Source organism: Myxocyprinus asiaticus, chromosome 43 (genome assembly GCF_019703515.2).
Source record: "Myxocyprinus asiaticus isolate MX2 ecotype Aquarium Trade chromosome 43, UBuf_Myxa_2, whole genome shotgun sequence".
Classification (NCBI taxonomy): Eukaryota; Metazoa; Chordata; class Actinopteri; order Cypriniformes; family Catostomidae; genus Myxocyprinus; species Myxocyprinus asiaticus.
Genome location: NC_059386.1, coordinates 23214547 through 23241339, shown reverse-complemented (window position 1 = coordinate 23241339; position 26793 = coordinate 23214547). Strand labels below are relative to the sequence as shown.

The 26793-nt window shown below is 40.8% G+C and overlaps 3 protein-coding genes across 8 annotated transcripts in view; 2 read left to right on the top strand and 1 right to left on the bottom strand.

The window, feature by feature from the left end:
* The first annotated feature begins 2138 nt into the window (after positions 1 to 2138).
* Positions 2139 to 6751, top strand: LOC127433928 (intraflagellar transport protein 46 homolog). The gene is made up of 12 exons (XM_051686305.1): positions 2139 to 2210; positions 2667 to 2760; positions 2840 to 2916; positions 2992 to 3143; positions 3555 to 3629; positions 4081 to 4174; positions 4256 to 4384; positions 4940 to 5058; positions 5152 to 5218; positions 5317 to 5377; positions 5463 to 5548; positions 6421 to 6751. Exons 1-12 carry the CDS (start codon positions 2187 to 2189, stop codon positions 6508 to 6510), a joined length of 1068 nt encoding a protein of 355 aa, XP_051542265.1. The 5' UTR covers positions 2139 to 2186; the 3' UTR covers positions 6511 to 6751.
* An 887-nt stretch (positions 6752 to 7638) lies between these two features.
* LOC127433927 (uncharacterized) lies at positions 7639 to 23059 on the top strand. Of its 3 annotated transcripts, XM_051686302.1 has the most exons (9): positions 7639 to 7864; positions 8112 to 8471; positions 8581 to 8838; positions 9061 to 9207; positions 9369 to 9416; positions 9600 to 9635; positions 9723 to 9754; positions 18123 to 18342; positions 22920 to 23059. In XM_051686302.1, exons 1-8 carry the CDS (start codon positions 7816 to 7818, stop codon positions 18303 to 18305), a joined length of 1113 nt encoding a protein of 370 aa, XP_051542262.1. In that variant the 5' UTR covers positions 7639 to 7815; the 3' UTR covers positions 18306 to 18342; positions 22920 to 23059. The 3 variants fall into 3 exon arrangements, with proteins under 3 accessions (XP_051542262.1, XP_051542261.1, XP_051542263.1); XM_051686301.1 differs by lacking the exon at positions 22920 to 23059 and having other exon boundaries at positions 7640 to 7864; positions 18123 to 19358; XM_051686303.1 differs by lacking the exon at positions 22920 to 23059 and having other exon boundaries at positions 7642 to 7864; positions 8142 to 8471; positions 18123 to 19358.
* Positions 18870 to 26793, bottom strand: part of LOC127433917 (disks large homolog 2-like) — a 303885-nt gene continuing 295961 nt past the window's right edge. For 3 of the 4 annotated variants that reach the window (XM_051686270.1, XM_051686268.1, XM_051686269.1), the window contains exon 25: positions 18870 to 26710. In XM_051686270.1, coding sequence (XP_051542230.1) covers positions 26443 to 26710 — 268 coding nt within the window. In that variant the 3' untranslated portion in view covers positions 18870 to 26442. The remainder of the gene's footprint in view (positions 26711 to 26793) is intronic. The other variant, XM_051686267.1, reaches the window with a different exon arrangement.

The window sequence follows — 26793 nt, the reverse complement described above, 5'->3', positions numbered from 1 at the left end:
AATGGTTATCTATGGAGGCGATTCTTGAGTGCGCTGAATAAACTGCTTTTGTGAGGGAACAGCTTATCACTCAATGAATTGACCGACTGTCAGATAATCTACAACATGTTTTACACTAAACAAACCTTATGGATGGAACTATGTGTGGAGTTTACGACGATAAATTTGCTGTTGTATAAGGGAAGTCATATGCGATTTTGCGACAGGTTGTTATCAATTTACGGCACAAGCCATTATCATATGTATGGTATCCGCAAACGGTGATTAACATTAGTGACACTATGAACGCGTTTTTATTTATTTATTTATTTATTTTTATTATTATTGGCTTAAAGGTCTCATGTAATTCAAATTGACCGATATGCGTTCTCCTGTATGGTAAAGTCGTGGAGGTTTGATATTTTACACTCATTCCAAAAGGATTGTTTAGTGTAAAACACGTTGAAGATTAGTGGACAGGGGGTCAGTTCATTAAATGGTGAGCTGTTTACTCAAAAATCAGTTTATTCAGCGTAATGAAGCATCTCCTCCATTGACATCTATTCAAACAGAACGGCCTCATGTCTCCTCGCTAGTGTACCGCCATAGAATGTCTATGGAACCGCTGCGTTGTGCTATTTTAGGCTAAGCTTGTATTTTTTTTTTTTTTTACCCCCAATGCACTGGAAATCTTTAAGCCTTTAATACATTAAAGTATTTTTTTATTTTTTATTTTGCAAGACTTAAATTCCAACAACAATACAACATTACAGAGAACAAGTGAGGAATACACACACACACACACACACACACACACGAGAGAGAGAGAGAGAGAGAGAGAGAGAAACCTTACAATTTGTTTAAAAAATGTTCAATAATGGGGGATGTTTTTAAAGCTTCTTTATTTATTTTTTCTCCCCAATTTGGAAAGCCCAATTCCCAATGCGCTCTAAGTCCTCGTGGTGGCGTAGTGGCTCAATCCGGGTGGCGGAGGACGAATCTCAGTTGCCTCCGCGTCTGAGACCGTCAATCCATGCATCTTGTTACCGCTGAAACATAGCACGTGTGGAGGCTTCACCGAGAGCGAGAACCACATGTTATAGCGACCGCGAGGAGGTTACCCCATGTGACTCTACCCTCCCTAGCAACCGGGCCAATTTGGTTGCTTAGCAGACCTGGCTGGAGTCACTCAGTACGCCCTGGATTCGAACTTGCGACTGCAGGGGTGGAAGTCAGCGTCAATACTCGCTGAGCTACCCAGGCCCCTGTTTTTAAAGCTTTTTTATTGGAGGAGATTTTTTGAAGTGATAAAGATTGTAGACGTATATCTAAAGTACTTTACAGTTAGTTTTAAATTGAAGGAAACTTGCTTTGTGAATGTGGCATTTACCCATCATACAAACAAAGTTTAAGACATCATCTAACTACCTATTGCCAGATTCGTCACAATGGAAAAGAACCCTATTGATAGAAATGTTAATAATCTGGTAAAACATAAAAAATAAAGATGCTGATAACTGTAGCCAAAAAAATGTTAGTGTAATAACAGAAATAAAATAGGCGAGAGATAGATTCTTCCTCCTCTTGGCACAGTGGAGAAATGTTTCGGATAAATGTACTTAAATATTTATTACAAGGGTAGTAATGATGAATAATTTTTAAACGGACTGCTTTTACTTTATTAGAAAATAGAAATATGTTGGGCACTGTCCATACCTTCTGAAAATTAACATTCGGGTAGAGAGCTAGTCGTTTGCTTGTAGCTTGTAGGCTTTTTTTAAAAACATTTTTTTTTTTTTTTTTATTATGCGTTGAACAACAAAACACTACCACAATACAACATACATTTTTGTGCCAGGGGAGCAAGGTAAAAAAAAAAAAAAGGTACATACATTCATTAAGACACTTTGATTTATACAAAGATTTTGAAGGTGAACAGTTTTTAAAGCTTTTCTATTAGTACTATTTTGAATAGTAGAAATATAATTCTCAATTTCTTTAAAAACTACTGAAAAAGGGGGCTTTTTGTTAGAAAACGTACATGTATGAATGTGAAATTTGACTAATAAAATAAACAGATTAATCAAATAAGCTTCACTGTTGTCATAGCTTGTAGGCGTCTCTGGCCAAGCATCTGACGTTCTTCACGCATTTCCGCAAGAAATCTCGCGAGATCAGTTTCCTAGGTAACGGTACACCGTGTTTTCATGGAGAGGTCTGAGCGACAAAAGGTTTGTTACTTATAAAACAAATCTCTCACAACTCACAAATTCAAGCTTTTATACCGTGACATATATGTAAAAACTCATATAATACGTGAACGTTTGTCATGAATATCGTTTAAATGTTTACAGCAACTGTTTTTGTGATGTATTTTCTGGCTAGCTAATGACACATTGCGGTAACTAAATCAGTGTTTATGAGTCACATTTTGTCTTTAAAGACTAGCTAAATATTTAACCTCTAGCCATACGTTATATGTTAGCGACTTGCTAAAACGCAAAGATAAACAGTAAACCAGATCTCAAACCTGTGTTTGTCCATTAATGCGTTCGGAGTCAGCATCTTTTGGTGTCACTGTGATGCCTGTAAATGCTATCTGGGTAGGCAGCTCACTAGGTTTGGATACAGCCAATATGCTGTTGTAATAATCAGTCCTTTAAACAAATTACTCTGCATTGTATCAGATTCAACTGACATCCAACCAGCCATACGACGAAAGTTTTGAGGTGAACGCAGAGGAGGCGGCCAGTGTGCACACACCAACCCCAAGACAGATAAGTGAGACTCTCTTACCTCTCTTTTATATTTTAATATAACATTTGCAATTGTTTTTAATACCCATCTCTCTTTATTTCAGTTTCCAGGAGGGCTGGCAGACAGAAGCAGAGCACCATGGCCAGTTACACCGGTGATAAAATAGAAGAAGACACTAAAGTAAGAATATAGAAGTTCACAAGTGTTTTATGAATAGAACGATTGAAGTTTGAATGACCTGTTCACATTTGACAGCAAAAAAAGAAAGAGCCGCCTTCTGGTCCCCGTGGTACTAATGAAAATGATGATGAAGAAGAAGAAGATGATGATGATGACGACGATGACGATGATTCTGATGACACAGAGTCTGATGAAGAGGATGGGGAGCCCGGATCTGCTCTGGAAGGGTGGGACAACTCATTTGAGATACAACCAGCAGCTAAAGAGAGATTGATTGAATGATGACACTAATGTATCTGCTGGAGTAAATGTTTTTAGTATGGTTGGACTAGCCTTAAGGGATGCTAAGAAACTTTTGTTAAAGTTCTAATAGGTTAGAAGATCCTTTTTGAGATTGGAGAAGTACAGTAGGAAGTGGGCTTGATAAGTAACTTTGCATAAAACAAAACAAAAAACATTCTATGTAAGTTTCATTAATGTATTTTATATAAGAGTTAGTTCCAGTCCTCTAATACATTACACAGAGTATTATAGTTGCAATATCAACTCATTGTAAAACAAAACTTGTGAACAGAACAAAACAAGCTATTATATTATCTTATAAAATAATGTGGATATGTATGATTGACTCCTCACAGTGCTTATGATCCGGCCGATTATGATCACCTTCCTGTGAGTGCAGAGATCAAAGAGCTGTTTCAGTACATCACACGGTGAGCAGATGTCAGACCTCAACTTCACACCTTTGTAACACGAGAAAGGAAAATTGAAAGGGTTTTAAAATGACACATAAGCAGGCCAACACAGAAACTGAGCCTGCAGAAATCTGCAGAAAGCTCTTCAATTGAAATCCCCATCATTCACTAAGTTCTACAGATCCCTCACGTGTTCGTTTATTAAAGATGTTGGCTAATTTGATAATGTTTTCAGCTACCAATACAAGTACTCTCAACTCCATTTAAACACATTTTAATGTGGTTAAATCCATTCCACATATTTTCTACTAAAATCAATGGAGAAAATGTAGAACAAGGCAGCAGATGCCGTCCGGGTCTTCCCAATAAGGCTCTGACACTTAAAATAAAAAATACACTAATTTCACCTGTTGTATATCACATTTTGGTGAGTTCTTACAGTTACTAATGATCTGACTGTTTCCTTCAGATACACCCCACAGACAATAGAGCTCGACCACAAACTGAAGCCCTTTATCCCAGACTTCATCCCAGCTGTAGGGGACATTGATGCTTTCCTTAAAGTAAGTGACAGCTACTGAATCTCCCACTTTCAATATCCATATGTCTGAAGTTGTGTTCTGAGCTTTTTCTGCAATCCCAAGGTACCACGGCCAGATGGAAAAGCTGACAATCTTGGTCTCCTGGTTCTGGATGAGCCATGCATTAAACAGTCAGACCCCACGGTGCTCTCCCTGTGGCTTTCAGAAAACAGCAAACAACACAATGTTACTGTAAGTCCACACACATACAGTACTACATCTAAATACAAACTCATATGCTTGTATACAGCAAAACAAAAACAAAAATCATATAGATATGTAGAAAACTGATTAAAGACCACATGAAATGGCTTGATGAGCACTGGTCAAACCAGGAAGTTTGGGGACATATCGAAGTGCTCATCCCTTTTAAAAAAAATTGCTATTAAGCTTTGGTCACATAACAGCCATAAACTGCTGTTTGCTACTTGGAAGTCAGTTGCAGGTGGTATTAGGGGGAGGGACATTCTCATTCTAAAGAGCATCTGATTGGACTAAAATCTGTGTAGTGCAAGATGAGTCATCAGTATTTTGGGCCCTTTTTCACGGAAGATAAAAGGCTGTTTATTGTAATGTTTAACTGCTACGTTTTTTTATTTTTTTTATTTTTAGGAGTACACTAGCATATAGATGTCTTCAAAGCTAATAGACTTGTACTAAAAGCCAAAAAACTCCCAATTTTTAAGATGCCTCAATTGTTTTGATCTAGTAAAAGAATTGAGTATGCCATGCACATCTCTTGCACAGGAAGTAAAAGTTAAGAGCATCGAAAACCCAGAAAAGAACCCCAAAGCCATAGACAACTGGATCGAGAGCATTACTGAGCTGCATAAGTCCAAACCTCCTGCTACTGTACACTACACAAGGTAAAAACCTAATTGAGCTACATACAATGAATCTACTGAAAGTACATGAGAATATCTTTCATTTTGTAACAAGAGTCTAATATGTTTTCTTAGACCCATGCCAGACATCGACAACCTGATGCAAGAGTGGCCGCCTGAATTTGAGGAACTTTTGGGGAAGGTTAGCTCTTAAACAGTGACTAAAAACATTTTTTTTAATGATCTAAAATTAATCATCATATTCATGCGTTTATCTTCACTTTCCTGTCTTTTTACTAGGTGAACCTGCCCACAGCAGACATTGACTGTGATTTGGCAGAGTATGTTGACATTATTTGTGGTAAGTTGGTCTAACACATATTTGTTACATTAAAACTGATGCCTTTCCTGTTTATTGAAATGACTGCTAGTGTAACCTCTCTTAGGAATCCTGGACATTCCTGTGTACAAGAACCGAATTCAATCACTTCACGTCCTGTTCACACTCTACTCTGAATTTAAAAACTCACAGGTTAGTTTCAGACAGTAATCACGTTTATTTAAGAAAATGGTTTATTCCAGGATTTTTGCAGAATGTGGTGTTCTGAAACGTCATGTAAACAAGATTGCAGATTTCCTTACGCCGTTTAAGGGATTAAGAGAAAACGGTTTTACACACGTGGGTTTCTCCTGGAGAATGCAAATTATGTGGCCATGTAAACGTATAAGCGGCATTGTTACAGGTTTTTTTAAATGTGCGAATGTGTCTGAACAGACCTAATAACAAACGTCATAGGATGCAGCCCAAAAACAAGTCATAACAGCGGAAAGAATTCAACATTTCCGGAAGTACAGTGGAAAAAGCACATACATTATAAACTGTAACTATATATACACACGAATGTAAAATATCGACTGTCCCTCACATTCGTGTGTATGTGCTCGTACACTAGGGGAATCCCAGAGTTTTAAGTAAGAGGGAAACCCCACTATTGCAGCGCAATTCCACTCCAGGTTGGAACAAAAACATCAACAATTGTGGAATATCTGGAAATAAAGCGAAGCAACGGAGAATAAAATAGTGAGGTCTTCCTCAGATACCATATTTAAACAAGCGTCATGGAGAAATTATGTTGCTGTGGAGAAAGCTGCTTACTGATCAAGCCCTATGTATATGGGAGTAACGAGTGCACCGCTTATACAGGGCATGGAAAAGGGACGCCACTTTCTCGCAATAAAATGCTTTATCGCAATAAGATGCTTTCTGGTGTCCATGTAAACGTAGTCACTCTAAAACATTTAACTTGAATATCACTTCTCTGATTCTGTAAATAATGATTGTATAGTCATTTTTTGGTTGTATTATTGATTACCTCCTTTTGTTTTTCTGTCTCGTGTGATTAGCACTTTAAAGCTGCTGAGAGCCAGAAATCTGAAACACAATCTGCTTCACGTACAGCCACTGCTGATTTAGAAAAACTCACTTTGGACTGAGGTCGCTCTTTCTTTGTCATGGCCTGTTGTGCATGGCCTTTTTTCTTACATCCTTTTATGTTGTAAGTTGTTATGTCACAAGTTGTGTTGTTATATTAAGACAAGACATTTGTCAAGACATTGTAAGACTGATGAAAACTAGCATTAGCCACATTGTGATGTTTTAATCACTACAAATGGATTTTAATAAAAAGCTATTTCCTCAAACTGTAGACTTTAAACGTGTTGTCAAATATAATGTTTAAATATTGATGTCAGAATCATCCAACCTCAACAACTGTGCTCAGTCACAGGTGGGCAGCTTTTGGGGAGATGATGGGTAACTCAAAGGTTACAAGCTCAAAATCTGCAGTAGTTATGTTGACTACTTGTCTATAAACTAAAGAGTTGCAGAGTTCTTATAGAACAATTGTTCCCTTAAACAAGGCACAAAACCCTAGTTCCACAGTGTCACACACTTAAAAAGACACTTAAATTCTGTTTAACTACTACATCATGACACCACTGTTGTAAATATCCCATAAAAATAGTATTGAATTGAATCGAATCAACATTGAAAAGCATTCTGGCAGAGATTTGACAGAGCAGGAAGACATTATTTAGTTTAGTTTAGTTAAATTTTTGTAAGACAATTTAGAAATCTCTCTTTTTAAGCATTTGCTTTAGTGTCTAGCTGTACATTAACATTCTGATGCTCATGTGGGTTAACAGTGATGAGATTAACATCAAAACAACCAAAATTCTTTAGCACATTTGTAGACAGTCATTTCCATAGAGTTCAATTTAGCAAGACAGTTGGCCAGTTAGTCCTATTTACTAATGCAGAGGACAGATGGAATTCAATATGGAAACATGATATTTATTAGTTTGTAATATTTTGAAGGCATAATGAATTGCAAGTGTAAGGTTAGGATCATGTTCTTTTGTCTGCAAGACATTTACAGACACTTAACATTTGAATGTTATGCCAATTCAAAGAAAGTTGTCCTTTTAGATTATATATATATATATATATATATATATATATATAAAAATAAAATAAAAAAAAACATCTGAGATGGTGCAAAAACAAAAATTCACAAAAAGAAAGCCCCACCTTCTTCCTTGTTCTACCCTCAATTTTTATTTTTTTCCTGTTGGGGTTTTCAGTGGCTATTTTTCATTTGAAAGTTTCTCCTCCAGGTTTCAACTCTGAGTGCATCTGTTGTGCATCATGTAATGATATAATGGTTTCATTTATGATTACAAATGAAAAAAATGCTAGTTTAGCTGGACCAGAAGACTAGGTCTAACTCCTAAGTTACAATGCCTGGACATTACATTAATGGTTGGCTGTCTCTGTTTGCTGTTTTTGGTAAGTATGGCTGTTAATATCTATTTTGCTTTTCTGTTCTGTTTTCTTTGTGATGTTAATGCAGTTGTGGTTAATAATAAAGATAAGAAAATTAGTATTTTGAAGAAGCTGGATATGTTGTAGATGTTTATTTTAGCTGGAGACCTATTTAATTTGGGTAGCATGTGTAAATTGCTATGTTGTTTTTGTTGATTAGTAAGACACATGTACAGTTTATTTTCACTTAGAAATATTTATTTATTTTTAGTAATGATGAGCATACATATTGATTTGACAGCAAGCGAAATGCTTGGAGTCACAGTGAAGACGGGCTTATACAGTCGAGTTGAGCTCACTGGAGAGAAACTTGATCAACAAACTGCTGATTCCCTGCAGTCAGTGGAATGGACCAAACTAAACAGATCATCTCAGTGTCTATGTCTTATATTTCAAAAATACAATGGTACCAAAATCTATAGTCGATGCTGTAGACAGGCTAATTTCTATTTAATCAATAACAGTCTCATTTTGGAGAATGTGACCGCACAGGATGAAGGAGTCTACATGGAAACTATAGTTACTGGAAACAGAATTACAAAAAGCCTAAACTTTACATTACATATTCTAAGTAAGTCATAAATCTCACTCCCATGCTTATGACATTCATATGCAATTCACTTGTACAATTAACACTATTCTAATATTGCTGTTTGCTCATTGACACAATTTATTTTAAGACCCCATAAGTGTATCTGAAATTATGGTCTCCTGGACCTCCAACACATCCGTGACTCTCAGATGTGAAGTTACTGGCTTGTTCCTGCATTTAAAATGGATGAAAGAAGGTGTCTCCATTTTAGAGGACTACAGACACTCAACCAGCGAGAGGAACCAGACTCTACACATCACCAATATAACCAGCTCAGATTATGGGACATACAGCTGTCTGGTTACAAATTCAAATGGAGAATCAGAAAAGCAAACATATATTACTGGTAAGAAATGTTCTATCAATTGGGATTTTTAGTATCTTTAAAATGGTTTCAGAGTACCATATTCAATACAGGAACCAGGAATTAAACCTAGTACATCTACTTTAAATATATTTCGTAAGACACTTCCTTCCAAAAAAGTTGGTTTCAGACAGATTTTTCATCAGCAAGCAAGACTGAAAAAAGAAGCATTAACAATATTGTACTCTTTGGTTTTCTTTTAAGGTGAAAACCCAGCTCTTTCCCAAGAAAATGGTACTAATGCTACATCTGTGAGACTGAAAAATCAGATTGTGCTTTCAATTGGACTTACACTTATAGGAGTTTTAGGACTGTGCGTCATCTTTAGCGTCATTTACAAATACCATCACGGTAAGACTTTCTTCCAATTACAAGGTTTCAAGAGTTACAAGAGTTTTCATAAATGCTGTCCAAGCAATAATAATTTATGTGGGTGAAACCTTTGACAGTCTTGATATGTGATTAATTCTATGAGTCAAATCAGGAATCTCAGTATGTCATCTCTTATCCAGATGTCTCAGGTCACTGTCACAGAAAAACACCAGACAGTAAGACAAGAGGTAACAGGAACTATCACAGATATAACATACAAATTTCCCCCAAAAAACACCCAAGCTAACCTACAGTTAAAACCTGTGATACAGTTATTGCAGACTAAATCTTTCATGCACAATATTGTAAAATGTAATGTGGGAATTGCTAATTTGTAAGGTATAATTTCTTGTCTTTAACTATATTTTTAGGCCACAGAGGGGAAAATGGCAGAACTGCAGAAGAAGGTATTAACAATAAAGCAAATAATCAAACGTGCATTATCAGTAATGTTACCATATGATAAAAATCTCACTCTATAATATACTTCACAGGGGATGAAGACATTGACCTTGGAATTTATCAGGTAATGGACAATAAAATAGCATATATAACTAGATAAATAATAAAAAGGTGCACTAAGTATTTTTTGTTTATTTTGCACTGGCCAATATGATATTCGTATTGGACTTATACTGCCACCTAGCGGCTTGGGTGCAAAAGCAACAGACCTTTTTCATCGCTAATGGAAAACTTATTTTACTGAACTGACTTTATTCACAGCAGTGCCATCTTTGACGTGAATGAAAATGTCATGGTTACTTGTGTAACCTTCGTTCCCTGATGGAGGGAATGAGAAGTTGTGTCGATGTAGTGACACTAGGGGTCACTCTTGGGAGCCCGAGACACCTCTGGTCTTTGATAAAAGGCCAATGAAAATTGGCGAGTGGTATTTGCATGCCACTCCCCCGGACATACGGGTATAAAAGGAGCTGGTATGCAACCACTAATTCAGGTTTTATGCTGAGGAGCCGATATAAGGTCCTGCCATTTCAGCGGGTAGTTCAGTGTTGTGGCAGGAGGGACACAACGTCTCGTTCCCTCCATCAGGGAACGGAGGTTACACAAGTAACCATGACGTTCCCTATCTGTCACTCACTCAATGTTGTGTCGATGTAGTGACTCTAGGGGTCCCTATACGAAACGCCACAATTGGCTGAACTGTGTTATGTGAACTGGCGGTGTGTGGTTGGCAGACTACTGTGTGCCTCATAGCCAGCACACCAGGTCCACACGTAACCTCCCCCAACATAGTTATGAGTGTCGAACGGCCCTTTGGGGACAAGTCGACTACTCAAGTGATAGAGACAGGCTTAACCCAGTTATGGCCTCTTTTCCCTTTCTCTTTTTCTACTCCCTAAAAAAGAAGGGGGATTATCCAACTGGACCGCCAGGTCTAGTCGGGGGGTGTCCCTCCCAAGGGGAAGACACCGCGGAGACCACACCTCGCCCAAAGAGGGGGGGGATATTTAAGTGGAAGAATACGTCACATGGTCTTTCCGACCATGTGGAGAGTCTTCAAGGTAGATCCTACCCAATGGGGGAGGAGTTACTACAAACATGGAGACTGGGGAAGAGGGGCTCTGCCCAAGGAAGACGCAGTTTGCCAACAGGGAAACGAATTAGCGGAAGATATATATCGCATGGGGTTAGCCTTACAGGGAACTGCCACATGCAGAGCACCTACCCCAGAACAGGGCTCTTAGTTAGCATGTGTACTGGGTCAGCAGCGAGTCTCTCCGAAAACTCGACTGCCACAGGGCTCGGAGGAAGTCAACCAGGGAACAAAACTTGTGAACACTACAGGGAATTAATGGCACACATCTTCAGCTCAAAAAGAGGTGGAAGGCACTATGTGCAAGCGATACACCCGGCCTGCTATCCCAGGCTTATCCGCTTATATTAAGTGCCACTACCTGGGATGAAACCGGTTCCACCCGGAGGTTGTAGAACCTTGCAAGGGTGTTGGGTGTTGCCCAGCCTGCTACTCTGCAAATGTCTGTTAGGGAGGCACCCCTGGCCAGGGCCCAGGAGGCCGCTACACCCCTGGTAGACAGGGCTCGTAGCCCTACTGGGGGCGGCATGTCCTGGGTGTGATATGCCATAGTTATGGTGTCAATGAGCCAGTAGGCGATCCTCTGCTTGGAGACAGCGCTTCCTTTCCACTGTGCACCAAAGCAGACAAAGAGCTGCGTGCGATCCAAATAGGTGCGCATCGGACACAGCAACGACAGGGCTAGGTCTGTCTCCTCCTGGGGCAGCACTTGTAGGTTCACCACCTGGTCCCTAAAAGGGGTGGTGGGAACCTTGGGCACATAGCCTGGTCGGGGTCTCAGAATCACGTGAGAGTAACCTGGACCGAACTCCAGGCACGTTTTGCTGACAGAGAACACTTGCAGGTCACCTACCCTCTTGATGGAAGTGAGCGCAGTCAGGAGGGCAGTCTTCAAGGAGAGTGCCTTAAGCTCAGCTGACTGCAAAGGCTCAAAGGGGGCTCTCTGTAGACCCTGAAAAACTACAGAGAGGTCCGATGAGGGAATGAGGTGCGGTCTGGAGGGATTCAGCCTCCTGGTGCCTCTTAGGAACCTAATGATCAGGTTGTGCTTCCCTAAGGACTTACCGGCGACTGCGTCATGGTGTGCTGCTATGGAGGCAACGTACACCTTCAAGGTGGAAGGGAACAGCCTCCCTTCCAACCTCTCCTGCAGGAAGGAAAGCACTGATCTGACTGCGCATCTCTGGGGGTCTTCGCGTCGGGAAGAACACCACTTAGCAAACAGATGCCACTTAAAGGCATACAGGCGCCTTATAGAGGGGGCCCTAGCCTGAGTGATCGTGTCTATCACCGCAGGTGGTAGACAGCTTAGGTCTTCCGCGTCCCGTCCAGGGGCCAGACATGGAGATTCCAGAGGTCTGGTCGCGGGTGCCAGATGGTGCCCTGTCCCTGAGAAAGAAGGTCCTTCCTCAGGGGAATTCACCTGGGGGGCTGTCGCGAGGAGCGTGAGGTCCGAGAACCACATCAGGGTGGGCCAGTAGGGTGCTACCAGGATGACCTGCTCCTCGTCCTCCCTGACCTTGCACAGGGTCTGTGCAAGTAGGCTCACTGGGGGAAACGCATATTTGCGCAAGCCAGGGGGCCAACTGTGTGCCAGTGCGTTTATGCCAAGGGGGCCTCGGTCAGGGCGTACCAGAGCGGGCAGTGGGGAGGATTCTTGGGAGGCGAACAGGTGCACCTCTGCCTGTCCGAATCAACTCCAAATCAGCTGGACCACCTGAGGGTGGAGTCTCCACTCTCCCCTGAGGGTAACCTGTCGTGACAGCGCATCCGCTGCAGTGTTGAGGTTGCCCGGGATGTGAGTGGCTCGCAGCGACTTGAAGTGCTGCTGACTCCAGAGGAGGAGACGGCGGGTGAGTTGTGACATACAACGAGAGCGCAGACCACCTTGGCAGTTGACAGAGGCTACCGTTGCCATGATGTCTGTCTGAACTAACACGTGTTTGCCCTGGATCAACGGCCGAAACCTCTGCAGGGCGAGCATAATTGCCAACAACTCGAGGCAGTTGATGTGCCAATGCAGTCGTGGGCCCGTTCACAAGCCGGCGGCTGCATGCCCATTGCAAACAGCGCCCCAGCCCGTTTTGGAGGCGTCTGTCATGACCAAGAGGTCGGTCCAAGGTCTGAAAAGATGGTAACAGACTGGCGTGATGACCACGCGATGTGTCCTGCGGCACCCTGCCCATTTCGGGACTCGAGTCTGAAGCCAGTGCTGAAGCGGTCTCATATGCATCAACCCGAGCGGGGTGGCCACCGCTGAGGATGCCATATGCCCCAGGAGCCTCTGAAAAGTTTCAGTGGAACCGCTGTTTTCTGTTGAGATAGTTGAGAATGCGAATGCCCACCTCCCTTAGCGGGGAAAGGGCTGCCTCTGCGACCTTCGTGAAGATGCGAGGAGAGAGGGATTGGCCAAAAGGGAGGACCTTGTACTGATATGCCTGACCCTCGAATGCAAACCGCAGGAAGGGTCTGTGTCAAAGAAGGATCGAGACGTGGAAGTACGCGTCCTTCAGGTCTACCGCCGTGAACCAATCTTGATGCCGGACACTTGCCAGAATGAGTTTTTGCATCCGCATCTTGAACGGGAGTCTGTGTAAAGCCCGGTTCAGTACTTGCAGGTTCAAGATTGGCCGCAACCCACCACCTTTTTTCGGTATGATGAAGTAGGGGCTGTAAAACCCCTTCTTCATCTCAGCTGGAGGGACAGGTTCTATCGCGCCCTTCCGTAGGAGGGTAGCGATCTCCGCGCAAGGTAACAGCATTTTCGTCCTTCACCAAGGTGAAGTGGACACCGCTGAACCTGGGCGGACGCCTGGCGAACCGAATAGCATAGCCGAGTCGGACGGTCCGGACCAGCCAACGCGACGGATTGGAAAGCGCAAGCCACGCGTCCAAGTGTGTCCAAGGGGGACCAAAGGGACAACATCGTTGGACGTACCGGCAGGTGGGGCCTCGTGGCGGGGCGGAGCTTGAGGTGCCACACCATGTCGTGGCCATGCTGAGTCTAGGGACATCGAAGCACTTACCTGGCTCCTTGTGACTACCCCTGGAACAGCCTGGGACGGGGGAGGAAGAGGCCTGTCCTCGTGACCCGTGGAGACTGTCACATCAGGGGCGGATTTGTGCCACAGCTGGGCGCTCAGGGGAGGGAGACCGCCGCTGGAGTGCCAAACCTGCCAAATAGAGTGGTGGACGGCGGTCGTGATGACGGCCGTGTACACCGGATACGTGACCCAGGGAACAAGGAAACCGCTCTTGCTGAACTCTTGAGTACTGCAGCCACTTGGGCATGCAGCGCAATTAAATGCAAAGGTAACAAAAAGATGGAGAGGTCTGCTTACCAGCTCCAGAGCAGTGGGTTTCGTCGTCCCTGGGTCACCAGTCTCAAGGGCGCTTTGAAGACTTTCACGAGTTCTGGGTGGCCGCGAGACGGGTGGCGTCTGCTTCCTGCGGTGGGCTTCACGCTGGGGCCAGGCCGAAGGGGCAGGCTGCGGCAGAACCAGTGCAGTCACCACAGGGGGACGCCCTTGGCGACGAGCAGACGGGGTGCGGGATCTTGAGCCGCGCCGGGGCAGGATATGCCGGATAGCCTCCGTCTACTGTTCCACTGTCGAGAACTGCTGGGCAAAGTCCTTGATGGTGTTGCCGAATAGGCGTAGGTGTCGGCCTCACCCATCTCGACCAGGTTGAGCCAAAGTTGCCGCTCCTGGACCACTACTGTGGTCATCGTCCGCCCGAGAGACCGCGCCGAGACCTCCGTTGCTTGGAGAGCGAGGTCGGTTGCCGAGCGCAGCTCCTGCATCAATCCCGGGGTGGAACTACCCTCGTGCAGTTCCTTTAGCGCATTGGCGGACTTGCAGGAGAGCCATGGCATGCAGGGCAGAGGCGGCTTGTCCAGCGGCACCATAAGCTTTGGCCGTCAGAGACGACGTAAACCTACAGGCCTTGGATGGGGGCTTTGGGCACCTGTGCCAGGTGGCGGCGCTCTGCGGGCATAGGTGCACCGCGAGCGCCTATATCCACCGGGGGATTGCCGAATAGCCTTTGGCCACCCCACCATCGAGGGTAGTGAGGGCGGGGAAGCTGAAAAGATCGGGACCGGGCAGAAAAAAGTGTCTCCCATGACCTTGTCAGCTCTTCATGCACTTCCGGGAAGAAAGGAACGGGGCGGGGCGTGGCTTTGAGCGGCGCCGCAAGCCCAGGAACCAATCATCGAGCCATGAGGGTTCAGGGAAGAGCGGAGGGTTCCACTCTAGCCGATGCTCGCGGCTGCCCGGGAAAGCATGTCATCATCTCCGCGTCTGCCTGTGACTGGACAATCGTCCCCAAAGGGAGGAGCCCAGCTGAGGCTTCCGCATCCGACTGGATGAGCCAGCTCTCCGATGCTGCGCTCGAGAGCTCATTGCTTTTGCGGGCTCCGAATAAGAGGTCGAACTCGCCGTGAGACGAGCCGGTGGACTCATCCGGAAGCTCGATAGAGGCAGACCAGCATGCTGGGGAATGGGAGGTCTACGGGGGGATACCCGGCGGAGGTGGTCCCATTGGGGTCCCCAAATCATCCCCAGTGCTAGCCGCGCTGGCCTCATACCCGTGGGTAAAATGATCTAGGCGGGGAGCCTCTGGGGTGGCTTGCTTTCTTACGAAGGTCCTCGCAATGAGAACATGACCATCCACGAACGCTGTCTCCATGTCAGCAGTGCCCAGACATGAAAGACAGTGATCATGACCATCAGAAGGTGAGAGATAACGAGCGCAACCAGGTATAACACACAATTGGAAAGGCATCTTTAAAAAGACGCGTCTTTAAAAAGACTTTCCGTGTGTGCCGCTCTTTTAGAGAAATGTGCTCTTTTAGAGAAATATACTCTTTCATTTCTGCCGAAGCGCCCAGGGGCATTCTCTGCAGTGCACCAGTGCAGAGGGGGGAGAAGCCACTGAAATGCGCTGTCAGATCCAGCAGAGGTGAATGAACAGTCGTGGGAATTCAGCTCAATGAGCATGACCATTCGGCTCCGAAGAGAAAATCTGAATGAGTGGTTGCATACCAGCTCCTTTTATACCTGTATGTCTGGGGGAGTGGCATGCAAATACCCCTCACCAATTTTCATTGGCCTTTTATCAATGACCAGAGGTGTCCCGGGCTCCCAAGAGTACTAGTGTCACTACTTCGACACAGCGTCAAGTGAGTGACAGATAGGGAGCGAGGCTGTGATGGATAGACATTTCAATGGCATCTGTATAAAGTTGTATACACTTCAAGACCACATCTAATATTACACTCATGTTTTCTGGAGTTTTTATCTATTTAAAAAAAAAAAAAAATTATGTTACATCAGCAGAACGATCCAAAACACTTTAAACAACAGTGCAACCCATTGAAGAGACTGTAAGTCTATCTCTCTCAACCACGTTGTCATTCCCGCCAAAAATCAAAGATGGCACTACTGTGAATAGTTGTCGGTTAGCAATGGCATTGCAGACATGTGCTATTTGTCATTAGATTAATTTATTCAGTGAACGAAAGTATCTGAAAATAGTTGGTTTACCGAGATAAAATGAGCAGTATTTTGGCTGGTTTTACATGTCGGCCCCCTGTGGCAACCTGCTCCATGAAAAATGGTAATGACAAATCTGTAAAAACAGATTTATTAGGTTACTGATATGACTGGAGTCTTTATCTCGTGTGGTTGTACATGATTTTATGCAGCCTTTTCAAAAGTACTTTTCATTTCTTTATTAATTAAAAAAATAATAATGAAGAAAAATTACTAGGTGCACCTTTAAAAAAATTATTAACTGGTTGTGTTTATAATAGTTATAATAGTTCAGCCATTGTAGGCTGCATATGTAGCAGAAGGCTGAATTATTAATGTATTGTTCTATACAGAGACGACAGCACAGTTGTCAGTAAGTGACAGACCCAACACTCACTGTGCAGTGTTAATATATTACAGTATATATTAATATACAAGTATTATATTAATATATACATTTTATTTACTTTTAATATTTGTAGTATTTTAAAGATTAAAGTATTGCAAAATAATTGCAAAATTAGCTGCAAAAATAAAGGGCATCTTGTGGAGCACTTGCTTCTGTTTCACACATGACAATAAAAGACTGAGCACAAGCTAGTCCTGAATAAATGATTTAATCAATTACAATAATGACAATTGTGCATGTGCACAATTTTATTTTTTTACTCTGTGCTTGTGCATTGAGGGATTTATATGTATCTAAGTGGCTTGAGTGTTTTGACTATGTTCACCAAAATTCGTTCAGATCCATTTAATGATTCAGTGACCATTTCTGGTAATGCCAGAAGGTGGTGACAAATGAGTGTCTTGTGTGAAATGAGTTAGTAACTGAATCAACGATGAAAATAAAATTTTAATCCTTTAAAATGTGAATGCCTGCAGACCTAGAAAGAGACTTTAGTAAAGGTTTTAAGCATTATAAGAACAAAGAAAATCTATAATTTCCCTACAGTTTGTGAGCTGCTGAGCATGACTTTTATCAAAAGACAACAATAATAGTTTTATAATAATTATGATGAGTTTCAATAAAGTCTGTACGTTTTAATGTATAAAAAAGCATGTCTACATATCTATTCACTTCAGTAAAATGCCTAAGTGTTCTAAGGACACAGCAGATATATATTTTTTCCTACAGTTTGTCGACTGCACACCAACATAGAGGTAAAAATCAGGAGCTGATATTAAAAATAGCTTTACATATTTAACACAGATCTAGTAATCTGCTAAACTGGCAAAAACATACAATCAAACTATTACCTCACAAACATAATGTAAAAAACATAACTTAATGAAGACTCAGGCGCTGATATAAACTTCACTTAAAATAAAGATTGTCCTTAATTTTTCTACAGTGCATTTCACGTAATGCTGCCAATCAAGAATGATATGACGATAAATATCTCTCATTTGTATGTTCCTCATCTCTATATTTTTCATTTAGATCAACATCAATGCTGATAAAAAAACATGGATAAATGAGCATTGTTGAAAGCAACTTTGTAGAATGAACGGAGCCGTGTTGATTAGATTGTCTGACTGACAGCCTGTGATTGGCTGGATGGTCGCTCAATCAGCCTAAAGTAACAAAACGCAAATAATACTGTATACAAATCCACCATTTGGACTCAGTATGGGTTTACCTTGGAAAAGTGCGGGGGACAAAAATTACCCTTTTAAAGAGTGTGGGGGACACGTCCCCCACGTCCCCCGCAGCTGCTACACCCTTGGTTCTATATTTATATGGCAATAACACTAATAAAATTAATAAAACTTTTTTTTCTCTTACCATTCGTATCTTTCAGGAAATACCTGTTATTGAAGAGGTGACCCCTTTGCCATATGTCTACACAGACTTCATTAAGCCAAGAGAGCCCAATCAGGCCTCAGCCACAGCAGAACACTTTGAGGAGTTTGGTTATTCAGAGATTGGACCAGTAGGCAGGGAGGACACAGTACTTTCGGATTGTGCCATCTACGACGAATGATGCTTTGAAGGAGTGACAGCTGATAAGAAAGTCTATGGTACATGTTTGCGTTAACCCATTGGATAATCAGTTACTTAAAAGTAACACAGTTTTATATTCATGAATCTGAGCAGTCTACAGCAACATCAGTAATCTTAAATTAAAGGAGCAAGTCACATCCAAATTAACCACTAGATGGCAACAAAAACACCTGAAATCAAAGCAGCTCAACTCTTTGCATTTATAATGGTCTCTGATCATTACAAAGGCACTGAAACACATCTGAAGAAAATTTCGGGTGGAGTCATAGGCATCATACATCTTCATTATAATACTTATTATTGCATGCTACAATTACGTTCAACAAGCGTTTTAGAAACATCATTCTATTGACTGTTTTCGACATGGCCTATGCATTTACCAGATTATAGGATTTGTCCACTGCACTGTATCAAAACGTCAAGCAAAAAAGCACTTAGTGTTCAAGTCAAATTTAATAAGTATGCACACTGTGAGAGGTCGGAAGTATCCACCCTGCCCATTAGTGAATGTCAAACATAGTTATTAGATAAATGAATTATGCCATTTAGGGCAAATGGGAGAGCAAAAGTGTTTTGTCTTCCATGGCAAACTCTGAATATCAATTAAATGGCATGCAATTGAGTGGCAGTTTAAATTAATAAAAGGCGAGTCTAGATGTCAGTGAAGAGGGAGCCAAATGACTTTGTCTTTTGATCTTGGAGTTGTTTGGCCTTTTCCATGCAAACTCTCACAATGGACTGTAAAAGGCAAAGACAGGTAATAACATTGAGGGACAGCTGAGTATTAACATCTGAAGAGGACATAGAGACATACATGTGCAAAAGTCTCACCAAATCTTTAATTTAAATTTATTTTATAGATGGATGCCGACTAGAGTACCTACATGTATACCTAAAGCAATGTTTTATTGGGATTCCTCAAAGCAACCAGGAATACATTTTGAAAAATGATGCAATAGGTTACTTTCTTTGTTTTTCCTTCATCATAAAAGTAAAATAAAAATAAAACCATTTCAGTTTAACAATCATGTGTGGAGATAACTGTACATTCTCGCTTTCTTAAAGAACATTCCGGGTTCAATACAAGTTTAGCTCAATCGACGGCATTTGTGGCATAATATTCAGTACCAAAAAAATTTATTTTGACTTGCGCTTTTCTTTAAAAAACGCAAAAATTGAGGTGAAAGTGAGGCACTTACAATGGAAGTCAATGGGGGCTAATCCATAAACGTTCAAATATTCACTGTTTACAAAATTATAGCCACAAGACATAAACAATATGCATGTTAACATGATTTTAGTGTGTTAACCACTTATTTACCTTTTCTGCGTAAAATTTTAGCCATTTTACAACTTCATTGCCATGACGATGTAATGTCAACAAACCCTAAGATGACTGTAAAAACACTGTAAAAACATTTAGAAAATTATGAGCTTCACATTTTTGCCCTTAAACCCTCCAAAAATTGTCCCCATTCTCTTCCATTGTAAGTGCTTCACTGTACCCCAGATTTGTGCCTTTTTTTTTTTTTTTAAAGAAAAGGAGGGACGAGTCTATATTAATATTTGTGGTAATCAACATTATGCCACAAATGCTGTCGATTGAGCTTAACTTGTATTAAACCTGGAATATTCCTTTAAGTGTGCTTTAACTTTACACCGATTAAATGCTAGGAAATAATATCTGCAAACAGATTGGGATGGAAGTGTTTAATAATTAAATTTTAATCTCCTGTAATGTAAATAGAAATAAAAAACAAAACAAAAAAAAAAAAAAAAAAAAAAGAGAAGTTTGGGGACAGTGTTCAAATCAAAGATCTCCTCCTATAAACCTGTACAACAAGTGCAAACAGACATTTATATACAAAACTGCACATTGTCATTGGGGGTTCAGGGAAAAATAAATAAATAATGAGTGGCAAATAATTTGCATTGCCCTTTGGGGGATAAATAAATCACAAACGAAACTTGTCAGACACTCCAGAACAAAGGAACAACTGTAATGCAATTACTAGGGGGGAAAAACATCTGAGATCTGTGTGATAAACAGGTGCGCTCTGATCCGAAGGTTTAATATCTGTGATTAAGTCCTATCTGGCAACCTGAGACAAAAACAACCCATTTCAGCCAGGTTTGACTAAGCTGAACATTCACTTGGAATTAATGGACCAAATTAGGCTATGAGCACCATAAGGCTGCAGAGAGCCTCCTTTAAGAGCACACAATCTGCAGGTTTTTTTTTTTAAATCTACTGCATCATTTTGGATGCTCTTTGTAATCAGTGAAATATATGGATTACCAAATAATAATACTAATAGATTTAAATGCAAATATTTGGACAGAAAGAGTACCAAAACCTTTTGAGAGCCTTTCACGATCTCAAAAATTGTGTGTAATGAAATTATAAAACAAAATGATATGCTACAGATGATAGAACAATCACATTGAATAAGAAAAACAAAAATTCTACATGTGTAGACAAAAAATAGTTTCACAGCATTTAAAATTTATGAATATATTCTGATAGTCACTGATGTCATCCATGGTTTACATTGTCATTACATATACATTATCTATTGTTATTCAAAGAAGTTCCATATTACACCATGATGAGCTCAATGTGATATTCAGTCTTTCTAGTCTGAAAATCCCTCTCTGTGTCAACCATCTGGTTGAACACGATGTGTGAATAATTTCTCAAATATACAAAAGTGCTGTTCTTTAAGAAAGCGTAAAAAATGTCTATCTGGCCATAAAAGCCTCTCACCTTTTTTTAAGGCAAGTGGTGACCAGTAGGTCAAAAGACTCTTGCCACAAAACCGCTCTGTAACATCTCCCAATAAATATTGCAACAAATAATTTTCCCCGCATTTTAAACGAGTGAGCAGAGTTAATGGCTTTTGGCATTTGAAGTTTCCACACATGGCAAGATCTTTACTATTTATGAAAGAGGACACGTATCTCTCAACTATATATGGAAGGAACATGGATTACAGAAGTATGCACTGTGAATGTGTGGACGGGAAGCCAAGATCATTTTGACATGAGTAAAACATTCTAAAATTCTAAACAGAACAAAAAATGAATCTGAGATTTGTATCCTACATATAAGCTACTAGCCTTTAAAGGCGATAATTCTGCCCAAAATGAAAATTCTGGTATTATTTACTCCAAACCTGTATGACTTTCTTTCAACGGTGGAAAACAAATGTACTGTAGATGTTTGGCAGAATTTTTATTGTCAGACACCATTCTGTCATTGTATTGAAAAAAAAATGCAATGAAAGTGAATGGTGACTGAGGCTACAATTCTGCCTAACATTTGTTTTTGTGTTCTACGGAAGCAAGTAAGTCATTTGAGTTTGGAACAACATGAGAGTGAGTAAATAATGAAAGAATTTACATTTTTGGGTGGACTATCCCTTTAAGACCGGACGACAGTTTTGCAGACCTTATCCCCAAGTCCCTTCTTTTCTCTCGTAACTGCAGTTGAGGTAAAGGGAACTTTACTGTAAACACTTAAGAGGGTGCTTGAGGAAGGCTGGAGGGCGTACAAGTTCTTTCCTGTTATCCAGACTTGAAACACTCAAACTGTCAAATTCTCAGCCAATTATTAAAGTCTAAGTTCCAAGAATTATAAAAATCTCGATAAGTTTATAATGAGCTGATTCCATAATTGGAGGGAAGAAGGGGGGCATTTTTGTTCAGGGAAAACATGCACTCACTACCCCTCATCCGCTTTGATGTCCAGGGTCCACACGATCATTCCCATCAACAAAACAGTGTCGACAACACAATATGATACACCAGTAAAATTTCTTCCAAAATTATTTTTAGACAAAGTTATATATCATCTTTGTAAACATTTTCTGTGGTACGGTGTCCTTTATCAATATATCAAAATAAAGTGTCATATTTCCTATAGCTAGTTGAATCCCCTTAGCCATTTACTCTAAGTAAAGCATCTTATAATAACAAGAATCTTTTTCTCAATGGATCCCTTAGAAGCATGTACAATTGGATCTAGATCTTCAAAGTAACACACAAATAAAATGGATGTCTGTACAAAAAATTACAAAATAATACAAATACAAAATAATAACACAATCAATATGTTTTGTTAACCACAGGAGTGCATAGATGCTGAGTAAGTGAAATGGGTGGAACCATCCGATTGGGTGGAAAGTTTTATTTTCTTCTTGGTGGTGGTGATGATGGTGATGGAAAACTGAACCGTGATAATCTGGCCTACTTCTTTGTCCTTCTGTTTAGAAATCCCAACCCATAGTTTGTGTGAAGAAAAATACTCAGTGCTAATTTGTGTTTAATTTTTTCCTTAAATTAAAATGCTAACCCATAAATATACAAATAAACAAAGAGTCCACTTTTTTGTTGAGACCAAAAAATGTTTCTAACACTTTGTGGTGTACATTCAGGAACATTCATATTGAAAGTGAATAATGCAACGTAAAATAAACAAAACAAAAAAATGGAAAAAAAAAATCACTGTAAGAGTTAACAATAAACATTGGCATAATAATAATTTATATTATGTTACAAATTATTCCTATGTTTCTTTTTTTTTTTTTTGCAGTCCAATATCCCTGCCAGGGTAAGGTGATTTTTTTTTTATAGTTTTTCTTTCGAGGGAATCCAGATGTAAGGGCCAGACTGTTCCTCTATCACCATCTTACACTGGTTATAAATGTCCTCTAGTGTGTCCCCTTGAACCAGCGCTGAGAGAGGGAGAGAACAAGCTGACGTTAATACATTTGCATGCACATTATACAGCAACCTTTTTATCATTTTGCTCCATAAGAGGTAAGTAACCATGATGATAGTTCCATAATGATCATTTTTTAGCTTAATGGGTCATTAGCCACTTTGTTAATAAAACGGGAGACATGTGGTTTTATTTCTCATGGATTCCTCTGAATAAACTGTAAGAATAGCCTTTTTACCCAGCAACAGACTTAACAACTGTATGTAGCCTTTTTCTATTTAAAATAGGCAACCCAACATTCAACACAGATTTTTTATAGAAAATTTAATATAGTGCTGTCAGTCGATTAAATATTTTAATCATGATTAAAGGTGCTGTAAGTTATTTTTTTCATGGAAAGGTATGCAAAAAATGTTCCTACTCCCTGAAAGATGTTAATGAAACAAGTGCCCTGAGATCTCTCACCGGTCTCTGTGACAGTTTAGACTATGTAAACAGCAAACAAAAATGTGTCTGCGGACCGCAGACAATGACGCTTTCTGCCTGTCAATCATTTTGCACATTCTCATAGTGTTGTAGTTGCAGTGAATTATTGAGGCATAATGCATTTTTAGGTTAAGTTGTTCTTAACACTTGTCAGTTGAGGGCACTATTTTACTGCTGTAGTTTTTTATCAACAGTTTCTGCTCTCAATAAAGCTTATTTTGGTATCTTTTGAGGGCGGTTTTTGGAAAGAGGGGGCGTGTCTAATCCAACGGCTCAGTCTCGTGGAAGTAGAACGGCTAACGGCACATTTAATTGCAAAATTTTTGTAGTTAATTGCAATTAATCGCAGATTTTGAAAATGCTGAAATTTGACAACATATATACTTATTTTCCTGTCAAAATGCATTTATCCCCATTTTAGGAAAGACAAAAAAAAAAAATAAAAAAAATAATAATATGTAAAAATATAATACTATATTAACATTTTCCAAACAAAGCCTTCCACAGTATAAAGATAGAAATGCACTAAGATATCACCAGTTCAACTAACATTAAATGTTTCCCCCTTTTTTTTTTTTTGTATCCCCCTTTTCTCCCCAATTTGGAATGCCCAATTCCCACTGCTTACTAGGTCGTCATGGTGGCGCAGTTAGTCACCTCAATCCGGGTGGCGGAGGACAAGTCTCAGTTACCTCCACTTCTGAGACAGTCAATCCGCGTATCTTATCTTGTGGCTCATTGTGCATGACACCGCGGAGACTCTCAGCATGTGGAGGCTCATGCTACTCTCCGCGATCCACGCACAACTTCCACGTGCCCCATTGAGAGCGAGGACCACTAATTGCGACCACGAGGAGGTATCCCCATGTGACTCTTCCCTCCCTAGCAACCGGGCCAATTTGGTTGCTTAGGAGACCTGGCTGGAGTCACTCAGCACACCCTGGATTTGAACTCACGACTCCAGGGGTGGTAGTCAGTGTCAATACTCGCTGAGCTACCCAGGCCCACATTAAACGTTTCCTAAAGTCTAAGTGGGAGTTTGACTAATTGTAAGAAGCAGTCTCCCCATAGGTTGCATATTCATTGCAATAGGCATTAAATCTCTTAAACTCTCATCCTCCGCAATATTAATCTGCCAGTAGACTGTGGCTATCCACTTTCCTACAGCAATCATGAAGCTGCATTCATGAGCATCAGTGTGTCAACGCCAGCATTGAGTGTCACTTTGAACTCAAGCGCTTGTGGACAAAAACGTCTCATTCTGTGTTTTGGTGATAGTTAAGATGCGCTTGACATGCTTCTGTGGTAATTAAAATACTTGATTTCTATTAGAAGTCCCATCTGGGCATGTTTTGTACATCAAACAGCGCTAAGAAGTCCTCTCTCCATCATTTTATCACTGACACAGAAGCGCTGTTGTGTTTATGTCTGTGGTGTATGCGTCAGTGTAATGACTCCGGGCGGATATATTATAAACATTCCGCCCTCCCAACAAGTGTTTATGGAGGTTTATGCTGAATTAACGGTTAATGTGTTAATCACGATTAAGAAAACTTTTTTTTAATTAATCACATTTTTAATTAATGCATTAACACGTTAATTCTGACAGCTCTAATTTAATATGATTTATATGTAAATCTTTATATTATTTTTTAATATAAGTCACACACTCTCTACACTGCACGTGACCAATATTGCATTTGTGTCGCACCGCAACAGTTTGGGGCAGTCTACACAGAACACACAGAAGCGTCCGTTCTAAAAATATGCAGTGCCTGCAACGCATCAGAAATAGAACAGGGTGTCCCTAATCTCTCAGCTTGGCTCGACAGTCAAATCCAAAGTAGATAGCATCATTGATTATAACGGTCTTGATTTGCTTTTGACGAACGTTCTAAAAAGATGGCGTTCACGGGCCATCAGCTATAGCGCAAAGCACGTGCAACGCATCAGAAGAGGAACTGTCTGTGTGGCACAGCAATGGTCATATCCACTGGATACAGTCAGTTTATGGACACCACGTTCTATTTCTGATGCATTGCAAGTGCTTTGCACTACAGCTCACAGCTGATTGTCCGTGAACGTCATCTTTTTAGAATGTTCATAAAAAGCAAACAGATCCCATTACAATCAATGATGCTGTCTACACTGGATGTGACTATTGCATCGTGCCATGCAGACAGTTGAAGGACACCCCATTCTATTTCTGACAGGTGGCACATGCTTTGCACTATAGCTCACAGCCAACTGTCCGTGAACATCATCTTTTTAGAACGTTTGTCAAAAGCAATTCAATCCCATTACAATCAATGTTGCTGTCATTGATTATAATGGAAGTGATTTGAAATTGGTGAGACGTAACGTGCTGCTTGTGTCCAGTGTAGACAGGGTGTCATTCTCTCAATTTTTATATCACCTCATCTATGTTAGCCAACTACATAACTTTATTTTGGTGACATATTTAAACAAGCAGAATTTGCAACAATGTTCAATACATCATTCACCTAAAATGTAGTGATAACAGAACACTGGCCCAATAGGGCAAGTGACAGTTCTGTCAACTGGCTCCAAACTCTCTCACACTGGCGAACCACTTGACCATTATTATTGTTGAGCCCAGCAATCTCTTAAAGCGCCCTTATTATGGAAGTTAGTTCTTTCTACTGTTAAAGTACACAGTGTTATCTGTAAAGCAACACACTTTTTTAATCCCTACAGGGAGCTCTCACGCTGATGCAAAGCAACAGAATAAACAATAAAAAAATAGCACAGCCACACGTGTTCGAAATGTCCACAAATGAATCATTATGTAATCGAGCAGTTTCAAATGCATCCCATACAGACTCATGGGGGTCATACTAATGCGTATTTCAAGAGGAAGTTAGTGTGGTTCACTCAGGGGAGGGCGTCATTTCAGTGGCTCTGCTGTCAAACATGATGGATGTAACAAGCTGCACTGGTTGGCCCCAGAGGTAATGCATATGCAACAGACTATCAGAATATGCAAATGAGGTGATATCAGCCAGCCTCTGAGCATATAGGCAAGCTTAGGTCCTTGAGATGGATTGGGAACTCTGCAGTTACCTGTGAAGTACTCGCCAAACTCCTGTTCTAGTTTCATGGCACGGTCGTATGTCTTTTTGGCCTGTTCCTCCGTCAACCTCTTATTCATCTCCCTGAAAAGTGCAGATGTTTTATATATTTAGCAATCAGGACCCCAAGTCCGATAGCAGCAGCATTTGTATTATATATTGAAAAT

Excerpts from the sequence above, each read along its gene's own strand:
- LOC127433928 (XM_051686305.1), top strand. The coding sequence starts at position 2,187 with ATGGAGAGGTCTGAGCGACAAAAG. Across the intron at positions 2,761-2,839 it reads ACCAACCCCAAGACAGATAA|TTTCCAGGAGGGCTGGCAGA; the intron begins GTGAGACTCTCT and ends TCTTTATTTCAG. Across the intron at positions 4,175-4,255 it reads ACATTGATGCTTTCCTTAAA|GTACCACGGCCAGATGGAAA; the intron begins GTAAGTGACAGC and ends TGCAATCCCAAG.
- LOC127433927 (XM_051686302.1), top strand. The coding sequence starts at position 7,816 with ATGCCTGGACATTACATTAATGGTTGGCTGTCTCTGTTTGCTGTTTTT. Across the intron at positions 9,208-9,368 it reads CATTTACAAATACCATCACG|ATGTCTCAGGTCACTGTCAC; the intron begins GTAAGACTTTCT and ends TCTCTTATCCAG. Across the intron at positions 9,755-18,122 it reads TTGACCTTGGAATTTATCAG|GAAATACCTGTTATTGAAGA; the intron begins GTAATGGACAAT and ends CGTATCTTTCAG.